Below are 27,918 nucleotides of genomic sequence, written 5' to 3'. Positions count from 1 at the left end.
TAATGACCTTTCACCTCCTGAATCACTTTGGTTCTAAACAATGGTGTTTCTTCTTATACTTACAGGACAGTAAGCAACATTTCTCAATATAAACGTACTGGGTGAGGGGTTCATGATCACTCAGTAGGAAGACTGGCTAATGGGTGGACCGTCATCTCCACAGGGGACCAGACAAGAGAAAATAAGACAAGTCCATCTTTCTAGGGTGGCTGAGAAAAGAGCTCTAGCTCACCTTGAAGGTGCTATCGCGCCTTTAAGTGGTTGTGATTCCTTTAAGAAATCGCAAAGAAGCTCTTTGAATACCAATCACAACATAGCCAAATCATTAAATTATAAAACTTTTTTATAGCTGAAAAATAGGGAAAAAAACCCTTTGGCTTTGTCTGAATCTACTTCAAATAAAAGCACATAACTACATGATCTGAGGTTTGAGGGATACGTTTTACCAGTTTTCAAATAAGTATTTTAAAGACATAGAATTTGTGTTTGGAGGTGTCTGAACTTGATATTGCTCTTCAATTCCAGTAGTGTGCTGAGAATGAAAGGATCTGGAAAGGGAGCCTGAGAGCAGGGAGTGCAGAGAGGGAAGAAGGGCTGCTGCTAGCCCACACACTAACAAGTCAGGTCCCTTGGGTCTTACCCTGACACAGAAGGGACTCATCCTTTGACCAGTGAGGAAACTGAGTTTTGTTATTCTTTGGGCAAGTAACTGAGAGAATCAGAATCTGATCCCTGGTTTGACTCCAAATCCCATGTCCTCAGCTCTGCTAGGTTATCTTTCCCTGTATGTGTGGGTTACCTAGGGCTCTAGATCCACCCGCCTCGCAGGCACCAGCAATGCAGGGAACAGCTAATGGCAGCCAGTGGAATCAGAAGTCTGAGGGAACCTGCTTTGCCCATGGCCAACCACACCGGGCAGTGACACCCAGGGTTCCACGAAATAGCACTTTTCCTTAAAAACTTCCCTAACACATACATTTGGAAATGGATACAGAACTGAAATGGGACTCACTTTCCCCCCAATCCCTCTCAGGTGAATAAAATGCTGACCCAATGAGCCAAAGGACCATTTCCAAGTTTCACAATCCAGATGGCCCTTGGCTGCATTTTAATTTTAAGTTCAACAATAGTTTGGGGTATAATTTGTGATGCACGTTTTCCATTTCTCTGTGAATTATTTCATCAAATATATACACATTTATAATTTTTCTAGTTTATACTCACAAGCATATAATTGGATCTCAGAACTTCTTTGTTGAAAAATCACAGATTTTGAAATAAAGCATGTAAAATTATTTTGCCTAACATCGCCTAACATCTTAAAGCATCTATTTTCTTAATTTGCAAACTCTACCAAAAGGGGGCCTACCTAGCATTAACACAATGTAACTATTAAGCTGGAGAGGGAAGCTAGTAGACTTCCCAAAGCATTTCTAGAAAGTTTCCTCAGTCCCACAATATCCCTAAAAAGTTTCTTAAGGAGGCCTTAAAATGGATAAATAGTTGAAAGTGAAATGCAAAGTCAAATCAAAATGAATGTCAATGTTGCTCAGTTAGCAACAGCCTACAAGCTCACCAGCTGTCAACGCTAATCATAGCTCAGTCGTTGACTCACTGTGTGACCTATCACAGTACAGTTAACCTCGCGGATTTTGTATGCCAGCAATAAAATAGCATCACAAACTCCTCGAAGGCCTGATGTGAGTTATAACTCAAAGATATTGCCATGGCCCCACTTTGGGAGCTAAGTGTTAAATAAAAACCAAAATTATAAGGAAAATGATAGGATGCACTTCAAAGAACATTTCCAGCTCTGTCTGCATAATTTCAGTACTTTCATGAAACATGCCTCTGAGAAACGGTTAACCACATAGAGTTAGTTTCAACTCGCCTTATGGAAAATACAATGTGCTCAGAATCCTCATCAAGCTTTAGATATCAGACACAGCCCCAACATATTTAGTTGTGTTTTTAGGAGAAAAACAATTCTTCCAGGAATCTAGGCACAGGGTTCTAAACAAGAGAAGAAAATGAATTATACAGTCTTTGGCATAAACTCTAACAATAAAACTGTCATCAAAAAAATGCAGCTTATTTGTCAAACTGATTAGAAATTAAAGTCAGGACACAGATTTAATGGCTGGATGCTTAAAACTTTTTCTCTTCTTCCAGAGAACACTGCTGGATTACACTTCCCACCCTCCCTTACAGTTGGCTAGAAATGATCCAGTGGGTCAAAAAGCTATAAAACATGGAGAAGCCACTAGAATAAAGGGACATAGGTCCGTGAATAACTACAAGAAACAATTCCCCACCTATCCACACTGAAGTGTAATGTGAGCAAGAAAGAAACCTTCATTATAAGCCACTGAGCTTTGGGAGCTGCTTATTACACCAATTAGCTTACTCCACTTAATACACAAATATGAGATATATTTAGCATTACAACCCAAGATTTGCAATTCCCATACTTTGTATACAGTCCAGAATCTTCCTCTGACGGGTTAGGCCCCACCATATATAGAAAAATAAATCCATAGAGATAAAGCTCCAAAAGGACAGAAAAGCAAATGCAAGCCCCAGCAAACCATGGTGCAGAGACATTTCTCCCTTCATGTTTGACGTAATGCTAATGCTGACAGCTCTCTAAGCAGGCAGATGAACCCTGAAGCCTATTATTCAACCACTAGTCCTTTCTCCTCCTAAAAATACATTCTTCATGTGGTCTCTAACACTACAGTTCCCACCTAAACATTAAAATCAACAAAAATGTAGACTGTTTAAGAACAGTTCCTGTTACAGAACTTTTATAAGATTTTTTTAAGAGAAATGCTGTTTATGAACCTATGAAAAATGCCTCTGGAGATATAAGACTGTTTACTCAGAGAGAACAAACAAGTCTGGTAGCCAGAACTGCCTCACAAAGTTAAAAGCAATCTGGTAAGCAGAAAGCCAACGTGTCACGTGATAATTTCAGCTACATTAGTGCTCAGGAAGATTTCTACTGAATTTCAAACCCACAGATACTCTTTAGCTTAGGAGCCAGAAGAATGTTTACAACTGAGGTTAAATTCTTAAAGATACTAAGTGCATTCAAAAAATAAATAGTTATATTCAATCAAAGATACTATTGAAAAGTGATACTTAAGTAGAATTTTTACAATTGAAATTTTCTCAGTTGACATCTTCTCCTAGATGCTATGCTTATGATTTTAAGTATAACTTAAAAAAAATTTTAAGCACTTTTAATTTTACAAAAAAAATTGAGAGCACGTTCCAGAGATTTCCCATATACCTCCTGCCCCACATACTCACAGCCTCCCCCATTATCAACATCACTCACCAGAGTGGCACATTTTTGACCAAAGATGAACCTACATTGATACATCATAATCACCCAAAGTCAATAGTTTATTTAAGGGTTCACTCTTGATGTTGGACATTCTATGGTTTTGGACAATGTATAATGACATGTATCCATCACCACAGTATCACACAAAGTATTTTCATTGCCCTAAAAATCCTCTGTGATCTGCCTATTCATCTCCCTGCATACATCCCTGGCAACCACTGATCTTTTTACTGTCACCAAAGTTTTGCCCTTTCTGGAATGTCCTATGGTTGGATTCATACAGTGTGTAGCCCTTTCAGATTGGCTTCTTTCACTGAGTAATACGCATTAAGGTTCCTCCATGTCTCCTCATGGCTTGATGGCTCATTTCTTTTTAGTGCAGAATAATGTTCCATTGTGTGGATGGACCACAGTTTATTTATTCATTCGCCTACTGAAGGCCATTTTGATTGATTCCAAGTTTTGGCAATTACGAATAAAGCTGCTATAAATATCCATGTGCAGGTTTTTGTGTGGACATAAGTTTTCAGCTCCTTTGGGTAAATATCAATAGGCGTGACTGCTGGATCATATGGTGAGAATATGTTTAGTTCTGTAAGAAACCACCCAACTATGGCATTCCAAAGTGGCTGTGTAATTTTGCATTCCCACCAACAATGAATGAGGGTTCCTGTTGCTCCACAACCTCACTAGTATTTAATGTGCTTATGATTTTGATTGGTTGTGCTTATAATTTTGATTTCTCTTTGATTGATATTCATCTTAACTTAAGGTTTCTCTAACCTCTACCAGTTTCTCTGGCCAGCAGTTAATGTAAGCAGCATTATGCCAATCAAAAGCTCAGCTATTTAAAGAAACCTGGTGCTGTACCTTTCTTATTACGCCAAACAAGGCTAGGTCTATTTCAAATTTTTTATATCCTATATCGGGGAAAAGAAAGAAGTATAATAGATACTAAAGATCTGCTAACGTGTCAGGTACTGTGATCATTAGCTTGTATATTCTGAACTGGTTAGTGCTTGGCAGGGGGGAAAAGCCTGGGAGTAAAATGACAGTATCCTTACCTTATAAAGAAACTAGAGTTCTGGAAACTTTCATAACCTGTGCACCATAACAAACTCACCAAAACCTGGCCACACTTGTTTAACAGACACATTCAGGGAGCTAAATATCTTTTCATTTGAGGAGCCATTAAAATAACCCCCAAAGTAGATCTTACTTTGACTAGATATAATCATTCCATTTTTTTGGTGCTGCACCAATCCTATCTTTTGAATTTTGGGTCATTGGTACTACCAATCAAAAGACCCTTGTTTACTAGGATCTCTTACAAATAATGTATTGAGAGGGAGAGACTGAGATTAAAACAATGTTCTCAAAATTCCTATGGATTTTAACTTTCATGCATCACTTTGCCTCTCATTAGCATAAGTATTTTTCCTCACAAAGGTGGTATATAGGTTTACCTATAATTCAACTCACCTAATACTATCAACTCACTAACATCACCACTATCGTGTTTTCCATGTTCCCTTAATTACCATGCATAACAAAGTAAACTATAGCCTTTAGTAATCCACTCAAAGTATAGGCTGTCTCTTACAAAGTGAGAGGCTATTCTGCAAAGCATGAAGATCCTGTCATTAACAAATATTACTACATCATTGGCTTTAGGAAAGAATAAGTTTAATTGTATTCCCCTTCAAGCTAAATTCTGATTTACCCTCAAAAACCAGGTTTACACCCCCCCCAAAAAAAACAGAGCTTTCTAAATTGTTTCACCATAGAATTACAGCAAATAGTGTTGTACTATATATTCATTAATTTATCAAAAAGACTATATTCACATAACTTTTTAGGAACATATCACCATATAAATCAAGTCTGCCATAAATTATATAAGCTTAAATAGAAAAAAAAAAAACACACAGTGGGAACTTCAAGGAATTTATTACTTACAACAGGAAGAAAGTTTAAGCCAATAATTGGGGTTGTCTACCTTGTTATTGGCTCATCTTCAGATCAGGAATCAAGTAGAAGAGAAACCAGAAGGGTGTTTGTGTGACCGTTTGTAGCCATTCTCCTACAAGCTCAGATGAAGGACAGGCCATTTGCTACTAAACCTCAAAGTCTTAACACGGTATCCCTGAACCCAAGGGTCTCCAAAGATGAGAGCAACTTTTGTGCTAACTATATATTCATATAGTTATTCACACTTTATATTCATATCACCTGGGAATAACTAACACTTTTGGCAAGTTTACTATATTCCAGGAATTCTCCCAGGCTTTACTGCTCATCGACAGTCCTATGAGGGAAGTACCACCGTTCTCCCCATCTTGCAGATGGGGAAAAAATGAGGCCTAGAGAATTGAAGAAAATTGCCCATAGTCACTCAGCTGTTCAGAAGCAGAGCTGGGTGTCAGATGCAGACAGCCTGCAAAGACGCTCCAAAGATCGTGTTCTCGTCCTTTCTGTTACGTTGCTGATGAACAGAACATCAATGAGAATCTCTCATTTCCTTGATTCTAATAATATCACTCCTCACACTGAAAAGAGACTCTCTGCCTATGCATGGTGCAGACAAGAAGAAAAAAACATTCACATCTGGGCTTTGAGAAAGCTCTCCGTGGTTCTCAGGCTTCACCTCAGAGCTGGCTCACAAAGCCCACCACACCTCCAGAGTGGGTAATGGAAGGAACACTCTGAGCGCGTGCTACATGAGAGGGCCACCCTCAGACCTAAACAGATCTTTGTTACATCCATCACACCGCTGGGGTTAAAAATAAGCCCACACTGTTACACCAGTTTCCAGCTAGGACCTAGAAGGTATGAAAGAAATGTGGAGTTTAAAATTTTTTGAAGTTTCCAAAAAAAGGCCTTCAGTGTCTAATGAAAAGACAAAAGTCCGAGGCAGCCCTCAGTTAAAAGTTTGCAATCCTACCCTAGTTTTGCCCCCATTCTTCCCACCCCCCTGAGGAACCCTCCTGCAGCCCTGACTGTAACGCTCTCCACCACTGTTTCTTGCTAAGGTTTACCGCCTCTGAAGCTACCCTGCCTGGGCCCTCTCTCCTAATTTAAACTCCATTCTCCCACCAGCTTGGAATTAGAAAAGGAAGCTGTCCCATGAAGTAACACTTCCCTTTCACTAGATAGTAAGGAACCCCGAGAAAAGCAAACTGTCCCGAGAGGAAGACTGGATGTCTTCTAGGTCCCTTCCAATGAAAAGTTTATTATTAAACAGACCTGTACTAAACAGTGAATGACAAATACCTTACTCTTGAAAATCTGCACACCACTGCAGGGGTGTTTGTTTGCTACATCCCTGGTGGGATTTAAGATAGTGCTGGGAAGTTTATATCCCACTACACAGCCTCCTGTTCCTCGGCATATGGCTGGTCTGGGGAAAGGAAAAATCAAGAAGGCTTTGTGGAAACTTAGTCACCTACGTGTGGGTGAGGAAATAAAAAGAGAGGGAAAATGGAATGAATAGGAAGCCTCTCCAAGGCTACTCAGAAAAATCCTGCATGTATCACTGGAGGGGGCCTGGAGTGTGGATGCCATTTGTGGTCACAAACCTCCTTCTCTGCAGGTGGACACAGTCAAAAGAGGCCAACGTTCCATTCATCTTCTCTCCCCCATCAGTTTCCTCGCTGGAATTGAAGATTTAGGTTGCCCAGCTCCAAAATATAATAATAATAACAACAACAACAACAATAATAACAGCTCTCTCCTTAGGCCATGATCTCCATCCTTTCTAAATCTGACCTTATTTATCTCAAAAGAAAAAAAATCTCTAGGCCTCACTTGGGTCAACAGTGGAGACTCTTCACCACTGAAAAACATACCATAAATGTTAATAGCATGCTCGCATGAAGAAAAGCCACACCATGAAGTAAAGTGGAACAAAAAAATCTTTGCTATCACCTCTAACGTCCAACCTGCCCACAAGAAATGCCAGTCTTCACAAGTGTCTCTATTTCCTCACCTACAGTAGCTTTTATTCAAGCAACTGAGTAAAAGGTAAGTGAACCACATCTTAGTGGATTTCATTGTGTTTTCCGTTTAATTAATCAAAAAAGTATATACAATAGTTTTCCTTTTATTCTTTTCCTTGCAAATACAAGCTAATTTAAAAGGGTTTTGTGAGCCGACCTGGCAGCTAAACACTTACAGCACTATCCCGTCACCAAAGGTGCTGAAACAACTGACCGACTTTAACAATCAACCCGTTTGTATTTGGAATACGACCTCTGCCTGTATTTTAGGAAGGAAGCTTTGCACCAGGAATATCAAATGAGCACAAGCTAGGGGCCAGGGGATGCAGAGCTTCGAGTGCAGGAATGCCAGCAAAATGTGCCTAAGCTTAAAAGCCAGCAGCCAGTTTTCTCAGCCATCAGTACCTTGGGCTTTCAAAACCAACTTATTCTTAAAGGAGGACAGTTTATCGGTTGGAATCATTTCATAAAACTGGAAAAAAGATAAAAACACAAGCCAATACTTTAAGCATTGCTCTCTGGAGAAATAGAGCATGCCTAGTCACATTTAAGGTCACAGCTTCTATAAAATGTTGCCAAATAATGGGTGTCAAGGGGCAGTTTTTTTCTTGACTATTGAAGTCAGGAAAATTTCCTCCCCTAGAATGGCTCTGATTGGCAGATATTCTCTGAGAGAGGACAGCTGAGGCCTGTGGTCATTTTATGTCAATGGCTCAACTGAGCTGGTCTTCTCTCCCCCCCTCACACACCCCTCTCTTTTTTTGCCAATCCCCATGGCTCCATCCAAAACTGCTACCCAAAATATGCTCACGGCAGTGGCTTAAAGGGACAGAAATCACTACAAAAAGAATACACACACTTGGGCATATGTCTTATGCAACTCATTGATTGGATATGCCTATGGTGATTTTTCTCAAAAGAACTTGTCAGATTAAAATTATAAATGACTTGAAACTGCTGGTATCTGTTTCATTTGGCTATTACGGTGCTCAGGATGGCTAACTTAGGAAGGAGAAAATGACAAAATGTCCCAGGAATCAATAGACCCTTGTTTTGCTTGATTTTACTGACTAAAGTTAACCCCTAACTTGATGGATTGGAGGCAGTATCAACTGCTTATTCTATTCTGTGAAGTAAAAGAGAAGTCAAACAACGACGACAACAAAATATATTTCTGAAACAGTATTCCCTAGGTACAAAGTTAAGTTATAAACTCGGAAATAGAACATGCTTACGATTGTTAACAGACATGAACCATGTACAAATTTAGCAACAACTTACCATATTAGACATCGTGATCTTTGGCACTGGCATTTTCCAATATCGTTTTAGATACCACTGGTGAAAGATGGCAGAAGTAATCTAATCTGTTAAAGTCCATGTCCCAAACAGAACTGCACTTCTAAAATAGCCTGAGCAAAGCCAACATCTTTTCACACTTACTTTTAAGGAACCAAAGAAACATTTTAAAAGAAATAGTGCATCAAGCATGTTCAGCAGGTGAGAATGAGCTTCAATAGCAAGTCAGTAATACCTGCAACATGTATACCTAGGGAAACCTTAAGAGTAATGTGCTCACAGTTAAGAATGAAAAAAACCAGCACAACCTATTCAATATCGTCCATCTTTAGGAGGTAGCACTAGAAATTAGCTTCTTTTTTATTTATAAGCCAGCAAATTGATCCTTCTTAATATGTGTTTTTAACATGGTATTTCCGATTCAGGACATGGGACTCCAAGCAACGTGGCTGGCTCCACCACCATGTAGCACAAAGAAACAGAAACAACATGTACAAGACAGCCCAGGCAGGGCTTAAAGGTTCTCACAAAAATGTAGGATGTGAGTAGTTCATAGATAGCCCAGCTACAAATAGCCTCCCAAATTCCTTCACCTCCATCTTTGAATCGGGAATGCACCAACCAACTGGTATCACAAAATGCCCTAATGACATAGGGAAGGGGGAACAGGAGATTAATACTAACTACTGAGGTTAGTATTTCAAGGCTGAAAAGAACAAAACCATTCACCAAAGTTATTTCCTGGCATCAGTTTGAACTATGGGAAGGCATAGTTGTAGTGCAAAGGGGAAAAAAAACAAAATGAAAATAAACTGAACCCTTTAAATTATTTGGAAACTTCATACCAATCTCATTTTCATAGCTTTCTCCCACTAAAAATTTTACCCAGTATAAAGTAATAATACTACATAAGTAACTAAACCTTTCAGAAATAAACCCAAGATTCCAGTTGAGCCTTTTGTATAGGCTCTTTCTTTTCCACTTCCTTTCTCAGCTGCCTGCCTTCTAATAAGACAAACTCTTGGCAGGAACATAGAAGGTATCCAGACATTTGGATGAATTAGACAAGGAAAGTATAAATGAATAAACCCTGGCACTCAGAAATGAAGCAGTCTTTTAAAACCAAAGAGCTAAAACAGAGGCTAAATAATATAATGCTTTCTGACAAAGAAATTTACTTTTTAAAAAATGAGATACACACAGTTCTCAAGGATCATTAAGGCAGTATTCTAAACTAGTGTCTTTCAGATCAAGCTGAGACAGTAATTTCTAAACAATACCATAAGCCTACGCACGCCCCATACACAGTTCTTTAACAGATTTGTTTCATATTATAATCGATACATGTACAGTTACTTACTTGCTTCCTTCTGTAATGAGCAAACTGAGAAAGGCCTAGAACAGTTGCAAGAGCTCCTCCTCCAACAAGAATAGTCCCTTTCACTGCCTTTTGAAATGCCATTTCTTAGCCTACAGAGACAAAAAAAGAAACAAAAAAGTTATTTGGGATTTTTATCACTTAATAATCCAATAACAAAAAGAGACTGCCTAGATTATGAAATTATGTTAAACTAGAAAAGAAAACACAAAATAAGGAATTTATTAACAAACCAATTTGTATACCACAATTCAAAAACAATACACAAAAAAACCTAGGAAACTGACTTTATAAACTGACCATCCAATAGGAATTAAAGAAAGAAAAATTCAGAGACAACTGAGGTTATTTACATAGTATAAAGTCAAGAGAGCTGTGAAAAGAAATGTGTACCTGACAAGACTGCATGCTGTACTTGCAAATTTGTTCAACCACTAATCCCCTCCACAAAAAGAACTGGTGGAAGTCTTCTGTCACTCAACAGGACAATGAACCTCATGCTTGCTTTGGGTTCTTTGGCAAGTGTTGAATTCCACTCTGGTACAACGCCCTTCCTGAGTTTTCCCCTTCCGAATAAAGCTCTCACTAAAACCAAAAGCCAACACATTTACATTTCTATCCCTGGAAGAGTCTACACTTTACAGATAAAAAGTAAAAGAAAACCATGACATGATCCTTCTACGAAATGACAGAGATAACACTGCTATAATTCCTTTCATTAAGGGAACGTAAAAAAAAAAAAAAAAAAAAGGTCTCTTCTAGCCAGAGTTGCATGGCACCAAAATTTCAAGGGGAAACCCTCCAGATCAAGCACTCCTTCATGCTCACTGTATATTTCTAAATAAAGTCTTGTACTGTGTTAGCTCTTGACTTTCTTTCTTCTCATTTGTTAAAAAAAAAAAATTCCACTATTGGATTGATGGAATTTCTTAATTTTTTTTTTTTTTGAGGACTTAAATAGTCTAACTTTTTCAGAAGCCAAAAAAATAAAATAAAATAAATAAAAAATAAAAATTCCAACGAAAAACATCTTACTCCCTTTTATTCTGCTAAACAAAAAACAAAAAAACAAAAAAACAAAAAAACGATAACACTGTGTGATCACCTAAAAACAATTCTAACTTAGAGTTGATATTAAGCAATTTGACCTGCCTAAGTCTTTCACTTACAAAAGCAGCTGGCACACCCATGTGTTACAGGGAAGCCACTACCCTACTTTCCTGAATGGGTGGAGTTCTGACCTGTCTGGACAACATACCTTATGCTTTACAGATATCTCACAACTCAAATTATTTAATATGAAGTCAATTTTAACCTAGGATAGTAAAAACCATATAGTATCTCAACGTAAATTATGATACAGTTAAAATGTTTGAGTTCAGGGACTTCCCTGGTTGCACAGTGGTTAAGAATCCACCTGCCAATGCAAGGGACACGGGTTCGATCCCTGGTCTGGGAAGATCCCACATGCTGCGGAGCAACTCAGCCCGTGAGCCACAACTACTGAGCCTGAGCTCTAGAGCCCGCGAGCCACAACTACTGAGCCCATGTGCCACAACTACTGAAGCCCGCGCACCTAGAGCCTGTGCTCTGCAACAAAAGAAGCCACCGCAGTGGGAAGCCTGTGCACCGCAACGAAAAGTAGCCCCCGCTCGCCGCAACTAGAGGAAGCCCACGTGCAGCAATGCAGACCCAACATAGCCAAAAATAAATAAATAAATAAATAAATAAATAAATTTATATATTAACAAAAAAAGTTTGAGTTCATGTTGACTGAATAGAATCTATTAGCATAACTATCCTAAATCAAAGAATTTCAAATGCAGTTGGTAACTATGACTCTACAGAAAATCCATTTTGGAATACTATAAATTATATACTAAAATAAAAGCTGGCATTTCTTAAAATTTTATTTTTCTTCTGATCTCATTCTTTTCTGACAAACTCCTAAATTCTAAGACTCATCTTTATTTTTAAGATTCTCACCAGAAAAATATTTCACATGCGTACGTTCTTTACTGCTAGAGGTCTCTTCTTTTCCATCCCTTCTCTGCATCAACCATCCCCTCTCTCCCAAGTTATGCAAAAGAGTTGGTGTATGTTGGCTGGGGCTTCCATTCATCATTCAGTCAACCCTAAGAAAAACCTAACGTCCACGATTGTTCTGATGGTGAAAACTGCAATTTAGCCAACTTGGAAGGCACCCCTTTGTCATAGCTAGCATCACTATTCCTAGTACTGCTATAAATGTTCATATGGGTGCCTATCACACAACAGAAACCCTAGCAGCCTGGAGATAGCATGCTATCCCCTGGCTAACTGGGCTTCCCTGACAATTAGAGACAGAGAATAGAGACCTAGTTCTATTTACCTAAACAATGCCTGTGCCCACCCCGTATAGATAGCAGCCTGGCAGTCCCTTGGATGTGAGTTTTGTAGGTGGTTGACTTTAGCTCAGTATCATTGCTTCTGTCTTGTTGATAATGTCATTGATGACCTCACAAAGGACACCACACATCAATATAGCTAACTGAGGGATGTTATACAACACAGTCATAAAGTGTCTCAGCAGAGGTGTTCATTCAGCCAGTTAAGTTTGGAGCTAGTTTTTCCAATTGTGTAGTTCCCTACATTCCCTGCTCACCTCATTATATTGCCTCAATTTGATTTTCCTGAAACCAAAACTTGCTAAGGAGGATATCTTCATGGATTTTCTCAATGAGCCACAAATACTATGGAAGAACTGCATTGACATATTATTTTGCAGAGGTATTGATAATATTGGCTATAATAAAGTTTCTTTTTTCCGTATTTTCATAAAATAACCTATGCTTAAATATTATTATTTCTATTGTGATCAAATTTATCCACACGATAATCTAGCTGGTTGTAACGAATAAATCACTCTTACAAAAGCACATAATCAGTCGACTTCACCTGACTCTCCCAAAATGATGATGATAATGATTATCATCATCATCATCATTAATGTTATAATGACAATAGTTGCCATTTATTGAGTTATTTGCTAGGTAAAGGGTACCATGCTTTTAATTCTTTATATATATCAGCTCATATCACCCTCACAACATCCTAATTTCATAAAAGAGGCACTTGCAGTTCAAAGAGAGTAGGGGATTTGTCCTAGGTTATTTCCTAGTAAGTGACAAAGCCACAGCTTAGTCTTTGCTCTTAATCACTAGGTGGTTCTGCCCTGCCTTTGCTCTGAAAAGCCAACCTCTCCCCAAGAGCCACACCATATTTTGCTATTACTCCCAAAAGAAAACCCTATTCACAAGCAGTCACCCAAAGTGTACAGTCCCTCGGCATTAGGTTTCTCTAAGGCAATGAGGAAGACTCTGACAAAATATCTGCTAGTAACCTTCTGCCAGATAATGTAAAAACTTTGTTTTAATGTTGACAGAAAGAAATGTAAAACCAGATTAACGTTAAACTATGTGCTGTGAACTACTTATACCCACTTACATTCCATTATAAGGAAAAAAGTTTTCACAATGATGACAAAGAGGAAAAGATTGCTTCCTTCTACATAAAAGCTGCAACCAGGAAGTTAGCAAAGACTGGGAATAAAAATGTCAATAAATCTTTACCTTTTGCAACTAAAAGTATGAGAAAGTCAGAGGTAGAAGAGAAAACCAGAGGTAGAAAAGAAAACCGGAGGTAGGTAGAAAAATCACCTAAAAATAAAATTAGCTTAGTTATCATAGCCTGATGTCTATGTTAAATAGCCTGTGAATAAATCACATATACATTGACTCAGGACTGGCTCCTGCATTTGCACAGACCAATGCCAGCCCTCTAATTCTTGCAAGGAGAACACAAGGCAACTAAACAAAACCCTAAACAAAGTTAGTCAACTAAATACATCTGTGAGTTTATCAACTGCTCTCAAGGGGTTTACAATCAATTTGGAGGATTAAATATCAAAGTCTGTCTTATAACTGTCTTATAACTAGTTGTGCTACACTGAATGTTATTAATACTCTGATAGACAGAAGACCCTGAATAGCCAAAGCAATCTTGAGAAAGAAGAACAAAGCTGGAGGCATCTCAATTCCTGACTTCAAACTATATTACAAAGCTATCATAATTAAAACAATATGATACTGCCATAAACACAGATACATAGATAAATAGAACAGAATAGAGAGCCCAGAAATAAACCCATGCATACATGGTCAATTAATTTTCAACAAAGGAGACAAAAATATACACTGGAAAAATGACAGTCTCTTCAGTAAATGGTGATGAGAAAACTGGACCAGCCATATGCAAAAGAATGAACTTAGACCACTTTCTTACACCATACAAAAAAATCAACTTAAAATGGATTAAAGACTTAAATGTTAAGACCTGAAACCATAAAACTCCTAGAATAAAGCATAGAGGGTAAGCTCCTTAACATTGGTCTTGGCAATGATTTTTTTTTTAATTTGATACTAAAAGCAAAGACAACAAAAGCAAAAAAAAAAAAAAAATGAGTGGGACTACATCAAACTAAAAAGCTTCTGTACAGCAAAGAAAACCATTAACAAAATGAAAAGGCAACCTAATGTATGGAATAAAATATTTGCAAATCATATATTTAATAAAGGGTTAATATCCAAAGTATATAAAGAACTCATACAACTCAATAGCCAAAAAAAAAAAAAAATGCAATTTAAAAACAGGCAGAATGACTAAGTAGACATTTTTCCAAAGGAGACATACAAATAGCCAATAGGCACATGAAAAGGTGCTCAACATCAATAATCATCAGGGAAATGCACATCAAAATCACAATGAGATACCACCTCATACACACACACACACAAAATGAGGTAAGTGTTGGCAAGGATATAGAGAAAAGGGAACCCTTTTGTACTGTTGATGGGGATGTAATTAATGTAGCCACTATGTGAAAACAGTATGGAGGTTCCTCAAAAAATTAAAAATAGAACCACCATATAATCCAGCAATTCCACTTCTGGGTGTATATACAAAAGAAACAAGATCACTATCTCAAGGAACTATCTGTACCCCCATGTTCATTCCAGCATTATTTGTAATAGCCAAGACATGGAAACAATCTAGAGTGTCCATCAATGGATGAATGGATAAAGAAAATGTGATACACACACACACACACACACCACACACACAAACACATACACACACAGAGAGAGGAATATTATTCAACCATGAAAAAAGAAGGAAACCCTGCTATTTGTAATAATATGGATGAAACTTGAGGGCATTATGCTATGTGAAACAAGACACACAGGGAAAGACAAATACAGATTGATCTTACTTACATGTAGAATCTAAAAATCCCCAACTCACAGAAACAGAGAAGAAATTGGTGGTTGCCAGAGACAGGGGGTGGGAGGTGAGAGAAATGGGTGAAGGTGGTCAGAATGTACAAACTTTCAGTTATAAGATAAATAAGTTCTGGGGATGTAATGTACAGCATAGTGACTAGTGAACAATACTGAACTGCATATTTGAAAGTTGCTAAGAGAAGAAATCTTCAAAGTGCTCATCACAAGGAAAAGAAATCGTAACTATGTGAGGTGATGGATGTTAACTAAACTTCCTATGATAATCATTTCATTTTATATATATATATATGTATATATATATGATCATTATGTCTTATGTCTTAAACTAATACAATGTTACGTGTCAATTTTATCTCAATAAACCTGGAAGCAAAAAAGAACATTTAAATTACAGCCAAAAGAAAGGAATAGCTCAAAGTGGAGATAGGGAATCACGGTAAAGCACTATCTGATACCATTTTCATCAACCAGAAGATATAGCGCAGAATAAAACTAAGATGCTATTTCTCCTTTGTTCTAGTCTAACTCAAGCACTGAGTTATCATGCCCTCAAAGAAAGAAAGGAATCACTAAATGGATAGTGATTATACTTCACCTGAATTTCTGTGACTTGGGTTCCCTCAAAATGAGTGGAAAGGCTGGAAGGGTTTATAAATAAAGCAGGCTGTTAAATTACATTATTTCCTAAACCATGTCAATATCAAATTGAAAAAAAAAAAAAATCAGTGACTATCCAGTCAAGATGGCACAGTGAATTTATGCTTCAGCTCATCCTGTATGCTCTAAATGCACAGTAATGACAAACAAAATAGAAAAAAGAAAAAAAAAACATACACACAAACATATATACACATACATACTCTGATAGAAAAGAAAGCAAGGTACTATATCATTGCAGTGAAAAGAGATTAATTCTCACTAAAAGAATTAAAGAAGGTTTCAGAAGACAGGATACTTGAAAAGCCTCTTGAAGAAAAAAGGATTTGGAGGGGAGTGAGTACGGGCAGGTCTGGATTGAGAAAGATTTGGAGGAGAAAGAGGAACATCATGGTAATGTTCAGGAGGCATGCAAGTTGTTATCTGGTTTGGCTGGAGATGATGTTCATTTGAAAATGAGGTTTAAAAAGAAGTCCAGGGCAAGAGATAAGAACATTCTGTACATGTGAAATAAGATATTTTTCTATGATATTCTGTTGGCCATGAGAGCTGAGACTGCAGATGAAGGAAGCAAGCTGCTTCATCTCAGGACTTATGAAGAATGTTCAAGTAGATTTTGGTGTTGAAGCTTATGATGAAGACTGAGGGACCAACTGGAAGGCAATGAAATAGTCCCCACGTGAGAAGACGAAAGCCTGGTTTAGGACAACACTGCAAAGTACTAATGCAGACATTGATGCTTTGCAGGAATCTCTAACGACAGCACTCAATTAGAGACCATTACAGAGTCTGACAAGTGATTACAGAAGGCAACAGGAAGAGACTGAAGGTCATAAGGGGCTTTAGCCTGGGTAACTGGGGATTTGCCCCAACATTACAACATTAAGAATCAGAAAGAGAAGCAAGTTTAAGGGAGAAGAGGAGTTCATTTGGAAGCAAAAATATTTAAGATCTTGACAGAACACCTACAGAGAGAAAACAGCAAACATATAGATAGGAGGGTCTTAAACTCACAAGAGTCGTCATAGCTAAAGCTATGGTGTGAGGAATTTTCTGCGTAAAACTGACAGATATACCTGTTCACAATAAAATGTACTTATTGCCAGCAAAACAAAAACTGGACTTGCCACTTCTCAAAGTTTGCTGACCCATACTTCTAGCTAACCCTGCAACTTATCTGGTTCCACAGGATTCTTGGCTGTCCTTTTAGGACTCTCATTATAGATAGAGTGACTTCGACAATGAAGACAACCGCTCAGACCCTATCTTAAATAGCTCCTGAGCGCTCACCACTTCTGCCTTCCTCCTGCTCATTGGTAAGGCTACTCTAACAGCTAAATCATGCATTTAGATGACTTAACCACACACTTGAGAATTAAAAACAAGAAATAACCACCCACTGGAAACGGCTGGGGTTCCCCTTGGCAACTACTCACAAGCAAATTTATTCCAGAACAAAAGCACACTTCCTGGCCCCGGAATTCTCAAAATAGAGTCCTCAAACTCCTCTCCCTGTCTTGCAGTCCTAGCTTCTCTCTTAAGTCAGCATAAATAAAAATCTATCCAAATAGATTTATCACTCCTCTGTGGAAGGACCCCTTCACTTCTACAAAAACCCCCCTATCCTCTGATCTCTTGCATAGAAACAGCTATTTCCATTTTAACCTCCATGCTCTCCATTAACTGAAGAAAAATTGAGACTTCTCAGGGTTTTGAGTCTTATGCCAGCACAGATGCAAACATATTTCTTTCCATCCCTCACAAGAATTATCAGTGTGGGTGCTGGGGAGGGAGGGGGACAGCTCAAAGATCATTTTCAGAAGAGTCATTTCAACCACAAGCCTTGTCCCTGGAACGTGTGTTCTCTAGCAAGATATAAAGGCATTCCATGCCCCTCTCTGATCACCTACACTGAGAACCCAAGATGAACAAGGCGTTGAAAACATAAAATAAAACTCCCAGGATGTAAGCTAGATGTAGCATGTGCTACTTCACTCAGCCCTTTACCTAAGCAGAGGCAGGTCCAAAGGCAGGAAGACGCTCCTTACACTTCACTTGTGCAGCTACCCTCCTGGTGGTTATGCGTGGAAAGCCTCCCCCTCATCTATTTTGAGTCATGACACTCCGTCAAACCCACAGATGGCACAAGTCAGAGCGCTAGGCCTCAAGATCCACCTGCACACAAATTCAGTGACTTAAGGGAGAAAGTTGCATGACTCTTACTAAATAAGGGTGCAGGGCCTCATCAGAGGAAGTCCTACCCAGAAAGTCATGGAACTTGACAGCAAGTTCACAGCAAAATGGAAGAACAGGGAGTGAACGCAAAAGCACCTTCCCACCCGAGTAGTTTTAACTATAAGAGTCAAGGTTTGGGGGGTGCTTTGAACTAGGCATGTTTCAACAAAGCAAACTCTTTATTCTTCCAATTGATGTGATAGCAAATGTTATGCATACTTTCCTATAAGAAAGAACATCACAGTTTAGGCACACCAAGCCTAAGCCTGATAAAGCGCTTACACAAACAAGTACCCATCAAAGCACACCATGTACTACTGCCTCTTTCCCCAAGGTTGACTTTATAGAGGGGAGAATGAGAATGATTAGCGCTCTGCCTACAAACGCATCCTCCCCAGCCAAGCAGAGAGGAACTTCTGCACACATACATCTTACCCAGCAGCATGTGATCCCTACAGAAACACACAGTGAGCCCTCAAGCATGCTTTTTGAAAGCTGTCAGACATAAATGAACAAAACAGTCAACATCAGAGGCCCATCAGCCTGTTCTCTGCAAACAGAGAGGAGCCCTAGTCCATAAACTGAAATTGAATCATTCTTTTTTCAGTTGCTTTAAACATTTTTGAAAAGGATTTAGGCCAAGTCCCGATAGAAAATGGACCTAAGGGTTATCCACAAAAGATTATCCCAATGGAAATAAGTGAATGTATCAAATCCTGAAAAAACAGGAGACACTTAAAAGTGTCTTCACCTTCCCTAGGCCTTCCTCTATTGTGTGCATATATATATATATACACATACATACATACATATATATTTTTTCCCTAAACCACAAACACCATAATAACAATGATAACAATTTACAGCCTACAGTTGTAAAAAATACATACACTGAACAGGATACCAAAGGACAAACAAAAAGATTTTTCTGAAATCATTGAGAAAAGCATTCTCCTGAAAAACAAGATAAATGAAAGAACCATGTAAAAGTCAGCACAAAACTTATAAATGTAATGAGTCCTCAGACTCTGGTTGTCCAAAATTTTGGCCTGTGGCTGATGAGGAAGCTCAGGCAACGTCATCACACGTGGCTGGCACAGCATCCAAACCCTAGCTTGGTCCCTGTCTTTCACACCCTATCCAAAAGCCAGACTGCTTTAGGGAAGGGCAGGTTCCATTTCCAACCAATTTCCCCAGGAAATCCCTTGCCAGAAGGGCCCAACCCAAAAGATGGAAAAAAAAAATCTCAGTGACTGGAGAATATTTTAAGAAAGACAAAAGAGAAACAGAATCGGGAACAGAAAATGAAAGAAGGCAAACACTCTATTTGTATTGGTCCACATAGCTTCAAGCCAGAAGGTACTTTGGAAATGATTCCTACTACTCACTCGGGGGCACCTTTAGGTCAATTGTATCATTTTAGAACAAACACAACACACAGCTACAGATGACTGAGAGAGAGGTTAGCCCAGGACCATCCCTCAGGCTCAAAGGACAGCAGGCGCCTGGAAGCTTGACAGAAGGAGTTGACACAGAAAAGGGCTGCGCTCATTTCAGAGGTTCAAATCAGACTTTAAGAAATGTAAGCAAAAGGCACCCCCCCCCAAAAAAGAGGAGGAAATAAAGTCAACCATTTAAAATGAGCCAGTTAGAAGCCTCTATCTGTTTATAAAAATTCAACTCAAACGTTATCACATGAATTCTTTTGGTGTAATTTTTGGTTTTTTTAATTTAATATGCAATGCCACAACCAATTAAAGCATTTACTTCACAAAGTCCTCTAAAATGAAAACATATCAAAAGAGAAGAAGGCCTCAGAGGAACAAGAGGATACACGCTCACATTCTAACTGTCATTTATTATGTAAGACTCAATTTTAAAAAAATAAATAGGGTTGCCAAGGCAACTTCCATATTATGTATTTATGTTTTCTGCCATTTCTAAAATGCATACCAATACTATAAAGTCACAGATTTGACCCTTTTCTCTTATTTTCATAAGGTTCACTCTAGAATTACAAGAAATCAATGAAGCCCATCTCAGCTAACAATAGATTTATATTCATTAAATGCAAATGATCATAGTTTAATTCATAATGGAATGATTTCCACTGTATTTGCTCTCCATAGAATTGCTATTAAAAATCATGAAGAACTATAATTAGTTCATGCAGGTGAACTTGTTTTCCATTTTAAAATCATTTTAAAACTGAAATTAATATATATTCTCTATCATCTTAGATATGTTAATGGGTTTTTGTTTAAAGTTGTAAAATCCTATCAGTGATTTTCCATAAAAATATGTCTGCCTTCTTTGTTTACCATATATGTAATTTAAGGTAATCCTGACATGCATAAAATAAAATGCCCCTTATAAGAGAAATTCTGGAGCATTCCTTCCCCAAAATGCCCACCCCTTATAAAGAAACAAGTCAGGTTAAGGAACTGAGTGGATAGCATGCCAACTATGAAATAATAAACTTGCATCTATGTATCAACTAGTAAGAAATGCCTCACTTAAAAAGAATATAGCAGACAATGAAAAAAGCTTTAATTCTGTCTTGAAGAAGAAATGTTACCAGTGAATCACACACAAAAATAATTCTTCGGGCAAACAGACCACACTAGTCCTGCGATTTTTTTTTTTTTTTTTTTTTTTTGGCTGCGTTGGGTCTTCTTTGCTTTCTCTACTTGCGGCGAGCGGAGGCCACTCTTCGTTGTGGTGCGCGGGCTTCTCTTGTTGCACAGCACGGGCTCTAGGCACGCGGGCTTCAGTAGTTGTAGCACACAAGCTCCGTAGTTGTGGCTCGCGGGCTCTATAGCGCAGGCTCAGTAGTTGTGGCGCACGGGTTTAGTTGCTCCGCGGCATGTGAGATCTTCCGGGACCAGGGATTGAACCCGTGTCGTCCTCATTGGCAGGCGGATTCTTAACCACTGCGCCACCAGGGAAGTCCCAGTCCTGGGACTCTTGCAATCTTTCTGCCCCTTTACTAACCCTATTGTTGGGTTAGGAAAATGGTTCACATTCTTCTAGCAGCATAAATCCCCTTTTTTTAGATTTTACATTCTGTTATAGAGTCTACTTCGGTAATTAAGACAAGAGAAAACCCTTTACTTTGTTATAGAATAAACTGCAAATCAAATAACAGAGCTCAAAATATCTGCCTTTACACTAAAATATATCAAGCCTCTCCTCCGGATTTATTATAAACATAACAAACCCTTATAAAGTAATAACAATCATGGCTGTTGACTACACACCCTAAAATGTTTCATAAGAAAACATCTACTTCATTATATAAAAAGGGTTTAGGTGCTATAAAATAGTGCACAAGCACTGTGAATCAAATGAAAAGGTTTTTAACACATATAGATGATAATGAACTTTAGTCAAAAGAAATATACCTTAAGAAAATTTCAATTAATTTAGCATGTTCAGAAAAGGAAGTGCTTAAGATAATTAAGCTTCTATTTGCCTGGATCTTAATCAGAGATCTGTTTTGTTGTTATCCAATATCATATATTTTTAAGAAATATGTCATTAAGAATTAGGAAAAACTATCTACTAAATATAGGGATTTTTTTAAGGCTCAAAAAAATCTTAAAGAGACTTAAGATCATTATTCCAAAATCTCTTTTTTTTGAATAGGACAGATGTAGAAGGTTTGAGAATCTGCCTTAGAATGTTATGAGCACAAACAAAACTTTGAAAAACTGGCTTTTTTTTTTACTTCAAAATGCTGATACCAATTGAGTTAACCCAGCTTTATTCATTATTTTTATCACCAAATACAAGGAAAATGTACCAATTCTTTCAAAAGTTCCAGTAGCAATTGCATTATATATGTCACTAAAAATGCATTTTAGGAAATAGTTGTTGAAGATAGTTTGTGAAATCCTGGGTTCATAAAAAACTATGATATAATTTTTATGATAATTAGTTATAGCACAATAATTTCAGTTAATTTAATTTACTTACATTGTAAATTTAAAAGTTCTAAATTTAATTACAGCTCTATTAATGCATAAGACATCGTTGGGAGTTATAACAGAGACCAAAAAGTATATGGGGTGGCGAGACCATTTATTCCGCTTCCTTGAGCTGGAGAAGATCCCCAGGAAATAAAGCTAACCACTTTTTACATCCTGTAACCACTTTTCCCCTATAGCCTGCTGAAATTTGCATTTAAAATTCACTCCCCTACATATCCAATAATCCACTGCATGCATAAATCTAACTATCAACAAAGGGTCAAATCACACACAAAAAGCATAGATGCAAAGAAAATCTAAGATGTACTACATCAAAATAATCATATTTGATATTATTTAGCTTAGTGATGACACTCCCTAAAAATGTCTCACCCTTAAGGAAGTAAGAATCAGACAACATGAGAGAGAGACTGCAGTCATTCATATTTCTAACAGAAATTTCTTTCACAAGTATGGAATACATATCATACAACAGTTTGTAAATGCTCCATCCCCTGGCCCCTCAGAAAGGAGAAGAAAAGATAGTAGGTCTTCACCTATGCAAAAGTAACAAACAAAGCTGTATTTCCATCTCAGTCATCTTGGCTAAAACAGTCTTGGTCATAAGATCTTATTCTCCCCACTTGAATGAGGCATCCTCTCCAAGCCTCTCCTTTTTAGATTTTTCTTCTCTTCTTGAAAAGGACGGGCACACACCCCAAGTGGAAAGCTTTCAAGTACTAGACTATAAACAAGTCTAGGCACTGTGCATGAGATACTGTGTACCAACATTACACAGCTAATACCCTAGCATCTGACAGTCTAAAATTGAAATAGCATGCACAGGAGAAGATCAACGGTTCTACTCAATATTCTTGCTAAAACTGCCACCCCCCCCAAAAAAAAAGTACACACACACCAAAAACCTCTATATTCTTTTAATTCTTGAAATACCATATTAAAAAAGAAAATCACCAGGGGGTATTCTAGAAGGAGAGATTAAGGAGACTCGCCTTGTAATTCCATCTATACCACTAACTTGCTTTGTGATTTCAGGCAAATCATTTGAATTTGCTGATCTTCACTCCACCTATAAATGAAGCATCTTTGAAAATGTCCAGATCTATTTTATCTTTAAATTTGTATTATTTTATGGTTTTTCTTCATTCAATAGGTGCAGGGGGAAAAAAAAAAAACCTTCTGCACTAAACTTGGTACTCTACCTTAATATCCTATTTATTTAGCAATGTTGGATGATTAAGGCTTGCATTCATTCTTTCATTCAATAATTACTTACTAATCATTTAACATATGCCAGGCACTAAACATACAACTGAGAACAAACATAACAAAAATCCCTGCCTTCTAAGAGCTTACATTTGAATGGAGTTTATAGTTTTTAAAAAAGAAAAAAAAAGTCTAAACTATTTTGAATTTAAATATTTCAAAAATACAAATCACACTTTGTCTTCTTAAAAATATTAACCAGGAATTCAATTATTGATGACTTGGAGCCATCCTTATATACATTAGACTATGCTGCTAGGGTAATGTCCTCAGGAACAGTTGAATACTGTTACCTCTTTACTCAGTGGCTCCAAACCACACTGCTCCCATTTGAATTCTTCCTGTATCTGCTTTATAAAGTTTTCCTGGTTCTTCAAACTATCGGGCTGATTGATGGTAATTTTCCCTTTTGATCTTTGAGCTCTCCAGCTCACTTCTAACTTGTTGCCACTGTGGTCAGAAAAGTGAGAGCCAACTTAGCTAAAACTGTGTTTAAAATACAAATAAATAACTCTGAGCAAGGCAAAAGGAGCAACTCATTAGCATTCTAGCTTTTGGATTTTCAACATTCTGGCTCTGTTTATTCAAGGGCCTTTTTCCCCCTTCCTTCCTTTGCTCTAGGTCAGTGGATCTTACCAGATAATGTCTTACCAGAAGTTTATGGTACACAGCGTGGATGAAACAAACTACACAGGTCTCCGATGAAGATTAAGAATTTCAAGCCAGATACAAGCACATAGTCCAAGATAAGAAAAAGAAAATTCTTATTTCATTTCTGCCTCATCTGAACAAATTCACATTACATATATGAAAAAAAATATGGCAAAGCTGTATGCTTCTGCTCTAGAAACAACTAGAACCTTTTTTCTGTGCTCTCTTGGATTTAAGGAAAAGATTACAGATAAATGGGCCAAAAAAGAAGCTATCTGCCACTCTTAAAAAACTTCAAAATTCATTGTTGGAAACTGGTTTATGAAAAATGCACTTACCATCGGTGAGGGAGAGATTAAAATTGTACACTCTAAGAAAATAATGAAAGCAGCAGTTCAACAAAACTCAGGGAAGTATCACTGAAGGAACTACCCAACTAAGGAAGATGAAAAGAGGAGCATTCATTCCTACAGCATGGATTCAGCTCGGATTGACTGAACGTCTGCTATATCCTCAGCATTGTTCTAGGGGCTGGCAATTTCTCTGCTCTCATGGATTGGGGGAAACAAAAAATAAACCTATAAACAAATTTAAAAATTGAGTACTTTGAAACTGACCAGTGCTATGAAGAACATAATTAGGTTGGAGAGTGACTGGGGGTAGGAGAGACCTACTTTAGATAGAAAGTCCATGCAGGTTATCTGGCACAAACGTAATTGAGGAGGCAGAGCCAGCCACACAGGGATCTAAGAGAAGGGCCTTCTACGCAGAGGGGACAGGCATACAAAGACACACAGCAGGTGTACGCCTGGCCTCCACTGGACGCTGAAAGGCCACTGCAGGGGCACCACAGTGAATCATGTGGGCAGTGGGTTCCAGATCAGGTCAGAGAGCCAGACATGTGCCAAGTCACGTATGACTTCCTTCTAGCAAGGTGTTTGTTCTGACAAGATGGAGATAGAAAATCAGTGGAAGGTCCTAATCAGTGCAATGACACAATGGAATTTATACAGAGGGAGGGAGGAAAGAAGATCGACCCTAGCTACAGCGTACAGGATGCTTTCCAAGGAAATAAGAGTAAAAGCAGTTGCTTTTTCTTAAGGACACCATTAGCCCTGTTCATAATGAGTAGATGAAAGTATGAAAAAAGGAGGTAATGGGGAGAGAGAGAGGAAGAGTTAATAAATCATATGAGAAAATAGTAAAAAAATGTAAACCACAATCAAAAATAGGATTCTGTAATAGGAAAACAAACACTTCAGAGATAATCTTGAATATAAATGTCTGCTGAACTTACACACTTGAAAGACTGTTCCAGCCCATTCAGTCTAACAAGCTGGTAACAAAGAACACAGTGTCAACTGAGAGAGCCTCTCAAATGCCAACAGCAGAGGTCCTTTTTATACTTCTATTCCCCCTTGGGCTAGGGTATGTTGCAGGTGACTTTCCCCCCCAGCAACTCATGATATCTTGAACTGATTTTGAACTCATATTGGAAAAGAACCCTAGGTCACACCTCAACAAGCTGAGGCACTCGGAACATTCCCCACCAACCACACAGGCAGGGCGCTAAAGAGCTGTGTGAAACTTACTGACACACTGAGTATAGAGGTAATAGACAAGAGAGACTGCATATGATTAATTACAGTTATTTATATTTATGGGTTTGAATCTTGAGGATGCCTGGCCTCTCCCCACTTTATTTCATAATTTTCCCCCTGCTGGAGACTGAAGAGCAAAAGTCAATTGCCTGAGTGTTGGCATCACACTGGAAACTAAAGGGCCATGCATTTCAATTCCAGCTCAAGAAACACTCTGGCTGAGCAGATGTAATTCACCAGACCCCAGTGGGCTAGGCTCGCACTGTTGTCAGTCAAAGCACATAGCTGATGGAAATCAGCAGAGCACATTAGCAATTTATACTCAACAGCCTCTTCTCAACCATAAATTTTGAGATAATGTTAAGTGAAACCCAAAGTTAATCCAAAAAATTTAGCCCATAGTTGAGCCTGTGATTTTACCACGAGGCCGTCAGGACTTACAAAAATGACTTACAAAATGGTATTTCTAATAGGACTCCTGTCAAAATGCCAGGTCCCAACATCCACGCAGCGACCTTCAGGCATGACCTCACCCAGTGCACTTGTGCCTACTCCCTTGGTCATTAGTTTGGCAGCAGCAAGAGCGTGGTTTGTTTTTCAGGCTGTATCTTGAGGCTCTGCAGCGATCACAGGGCAGGCAGTCAGCAACCGGAGCCAGACCCCCACCCTGCGACCATCTCAGCCTCAACAAAGCCACCTGAGTTTTCTGGACTTCAGATTCCTCACATAAAAGATTCAGATCATCTAGACATTTCCTTTTTCATGCATTGCTAGACCCCATAAGCTTGGCTTTCTGCTCTCCAGAGTCTCCTGCCATTTTTCCCATCCAAACTGGACCACAAGGGTAGGTCACTCACCAGGCCAAAATGACTGTCATCCTCTTACCCCACTCTGACTGGAAATAGCAGCATTTTTATGCTGGTAATAATTATAAATGTCTAGAAATAAGCGGACAGCCTTAAATAAGTTACACATTCTAAAATTTCTTGACTGCTTAGGAATTAATTCTTTCTGGGTTAATTACACTCTGGATAGAGATAGGGTAATGGGCAATAGAAAATTAATTATGAAGAGAACAAAAGCAGATAAAATAGTATCTGTGTGTGTTTATGTTTTAAAGTATATGTGCATACACACACACACACACACACACACACACACACACACATAAAGGCTAGAAGGACATACCCAAAAATATTTAAAATCTCATCTTTGAATAGTAGGGTTGAAAGTCATTTTTATTATCTTCCTTGTGTGTATCATTTTTTAAATTTCTAAAATGATCACGTTATTCTTGTAATAAGAAAAAAAAAAAACAACCAATCTATGTGTGTATATGTGTGAGTGAGAGAAAAGAGAGAGAGAAAAAAAAAAAAAGAGCTCTAAAGAGCACCGTGCAGATAGATAGCTGACATTTGACTAAATCCCGTATCATTTGACTACTACTTGAGTGATTTTCCTGTTACACAACTTTTCTCATCTTTAATGAACTAGATAGAGTAAAAGACCCACACAGAGAAGGAAAAGGATATTTTGCCTTTAGAATTTATTAGGACTCTTGGAACAAGAAATAGAAAATGTCACAGAATTATCTACCTTATTCTGAAGAACAGTCTCTACCCTAACTGAGCTTAATTTGCCTCGAGCATCTGACACAATAACTATTTAAGCCTGAGTTAACCTACCCCTAAACTAGTCTTGAGTTTCTAGTTATTTCATATTACATCGCCTCAGGGATTTAAAGTTTAAGATAACATCAAAAATCCCAACAACTAATCAAACCAGTGACTGCAAACCTGATCGAACTTACTGGCCTTTAGTGTTCCCCAGGATTCAACTCCATAAACATAGAAACTCTTCAGCCAACAACACACCCAGGGGACCCCTCCACGGTGCCAGCCCTGAAGGAAGCCACAGGTACACGGAGAAAGCACAGACCATCCTAGACGGAGACCAACACTCTCTCCCTTTCCCTGCCCCGTGACAATTCAGTGCTTACACGCAGGAACACAGCTACTCCCCTAGGCATAACTGGGATCCTTCTGTCATAGGGTGCTGTCCTTGGCATATTCAAACCACACCACTGACCAGTCAATAGAACATTCTCTGCGGGAGGTAGCCAGTGCAGAGGTCATCAGAGACACCTC

At 38.3% G+C, this 27,918-nt stretch overlaps 1 protein-coding gene across 5 annotated transcripts in view; it reads right to left on the bottom strand.

Moving 5' to 3' along the window:
- Positions 1–27,918, bottom strand: part of GPD2 (glycerol-3-phosphate dehydrogenase 2) — a 144,926-nt gene that overhangs the window by 96,697 nt on the left and 20,311 nt on the right. For all 5 annotated transcript variants that reach the window (XM_082464997.1, XM_082464998.1, XM_082464996.1 and 2 more), the window contains exon 2: positions 10,010–10,119. In XM_082464997.1, the coding sequence (XP_082321123.1) occupies positions 10,010–10,111 (102 nt within the window). In that variant the 5' untranslated portion in view covers positions 10,112–10,119. The remainder of the gene's footprint in view (positions 1–10,009; positions 10,120–27,918) is intronic.

Source organism: Balaenoptera physalus (assembly GCF_965194825.1).
Source record: "Balaenoptera physalus genome assembly, chromosome: 6".
Taxonomy (NCBI): Eukaryota; Metazoa; Chordata; class Mammalia; order Artiodactyla; family Balaenopteridae; genus Balaenoptera; species Balaenoptera physalus.
This window is presented reverse-complemented; position numbering and strand designations above follow the sequence as displayed.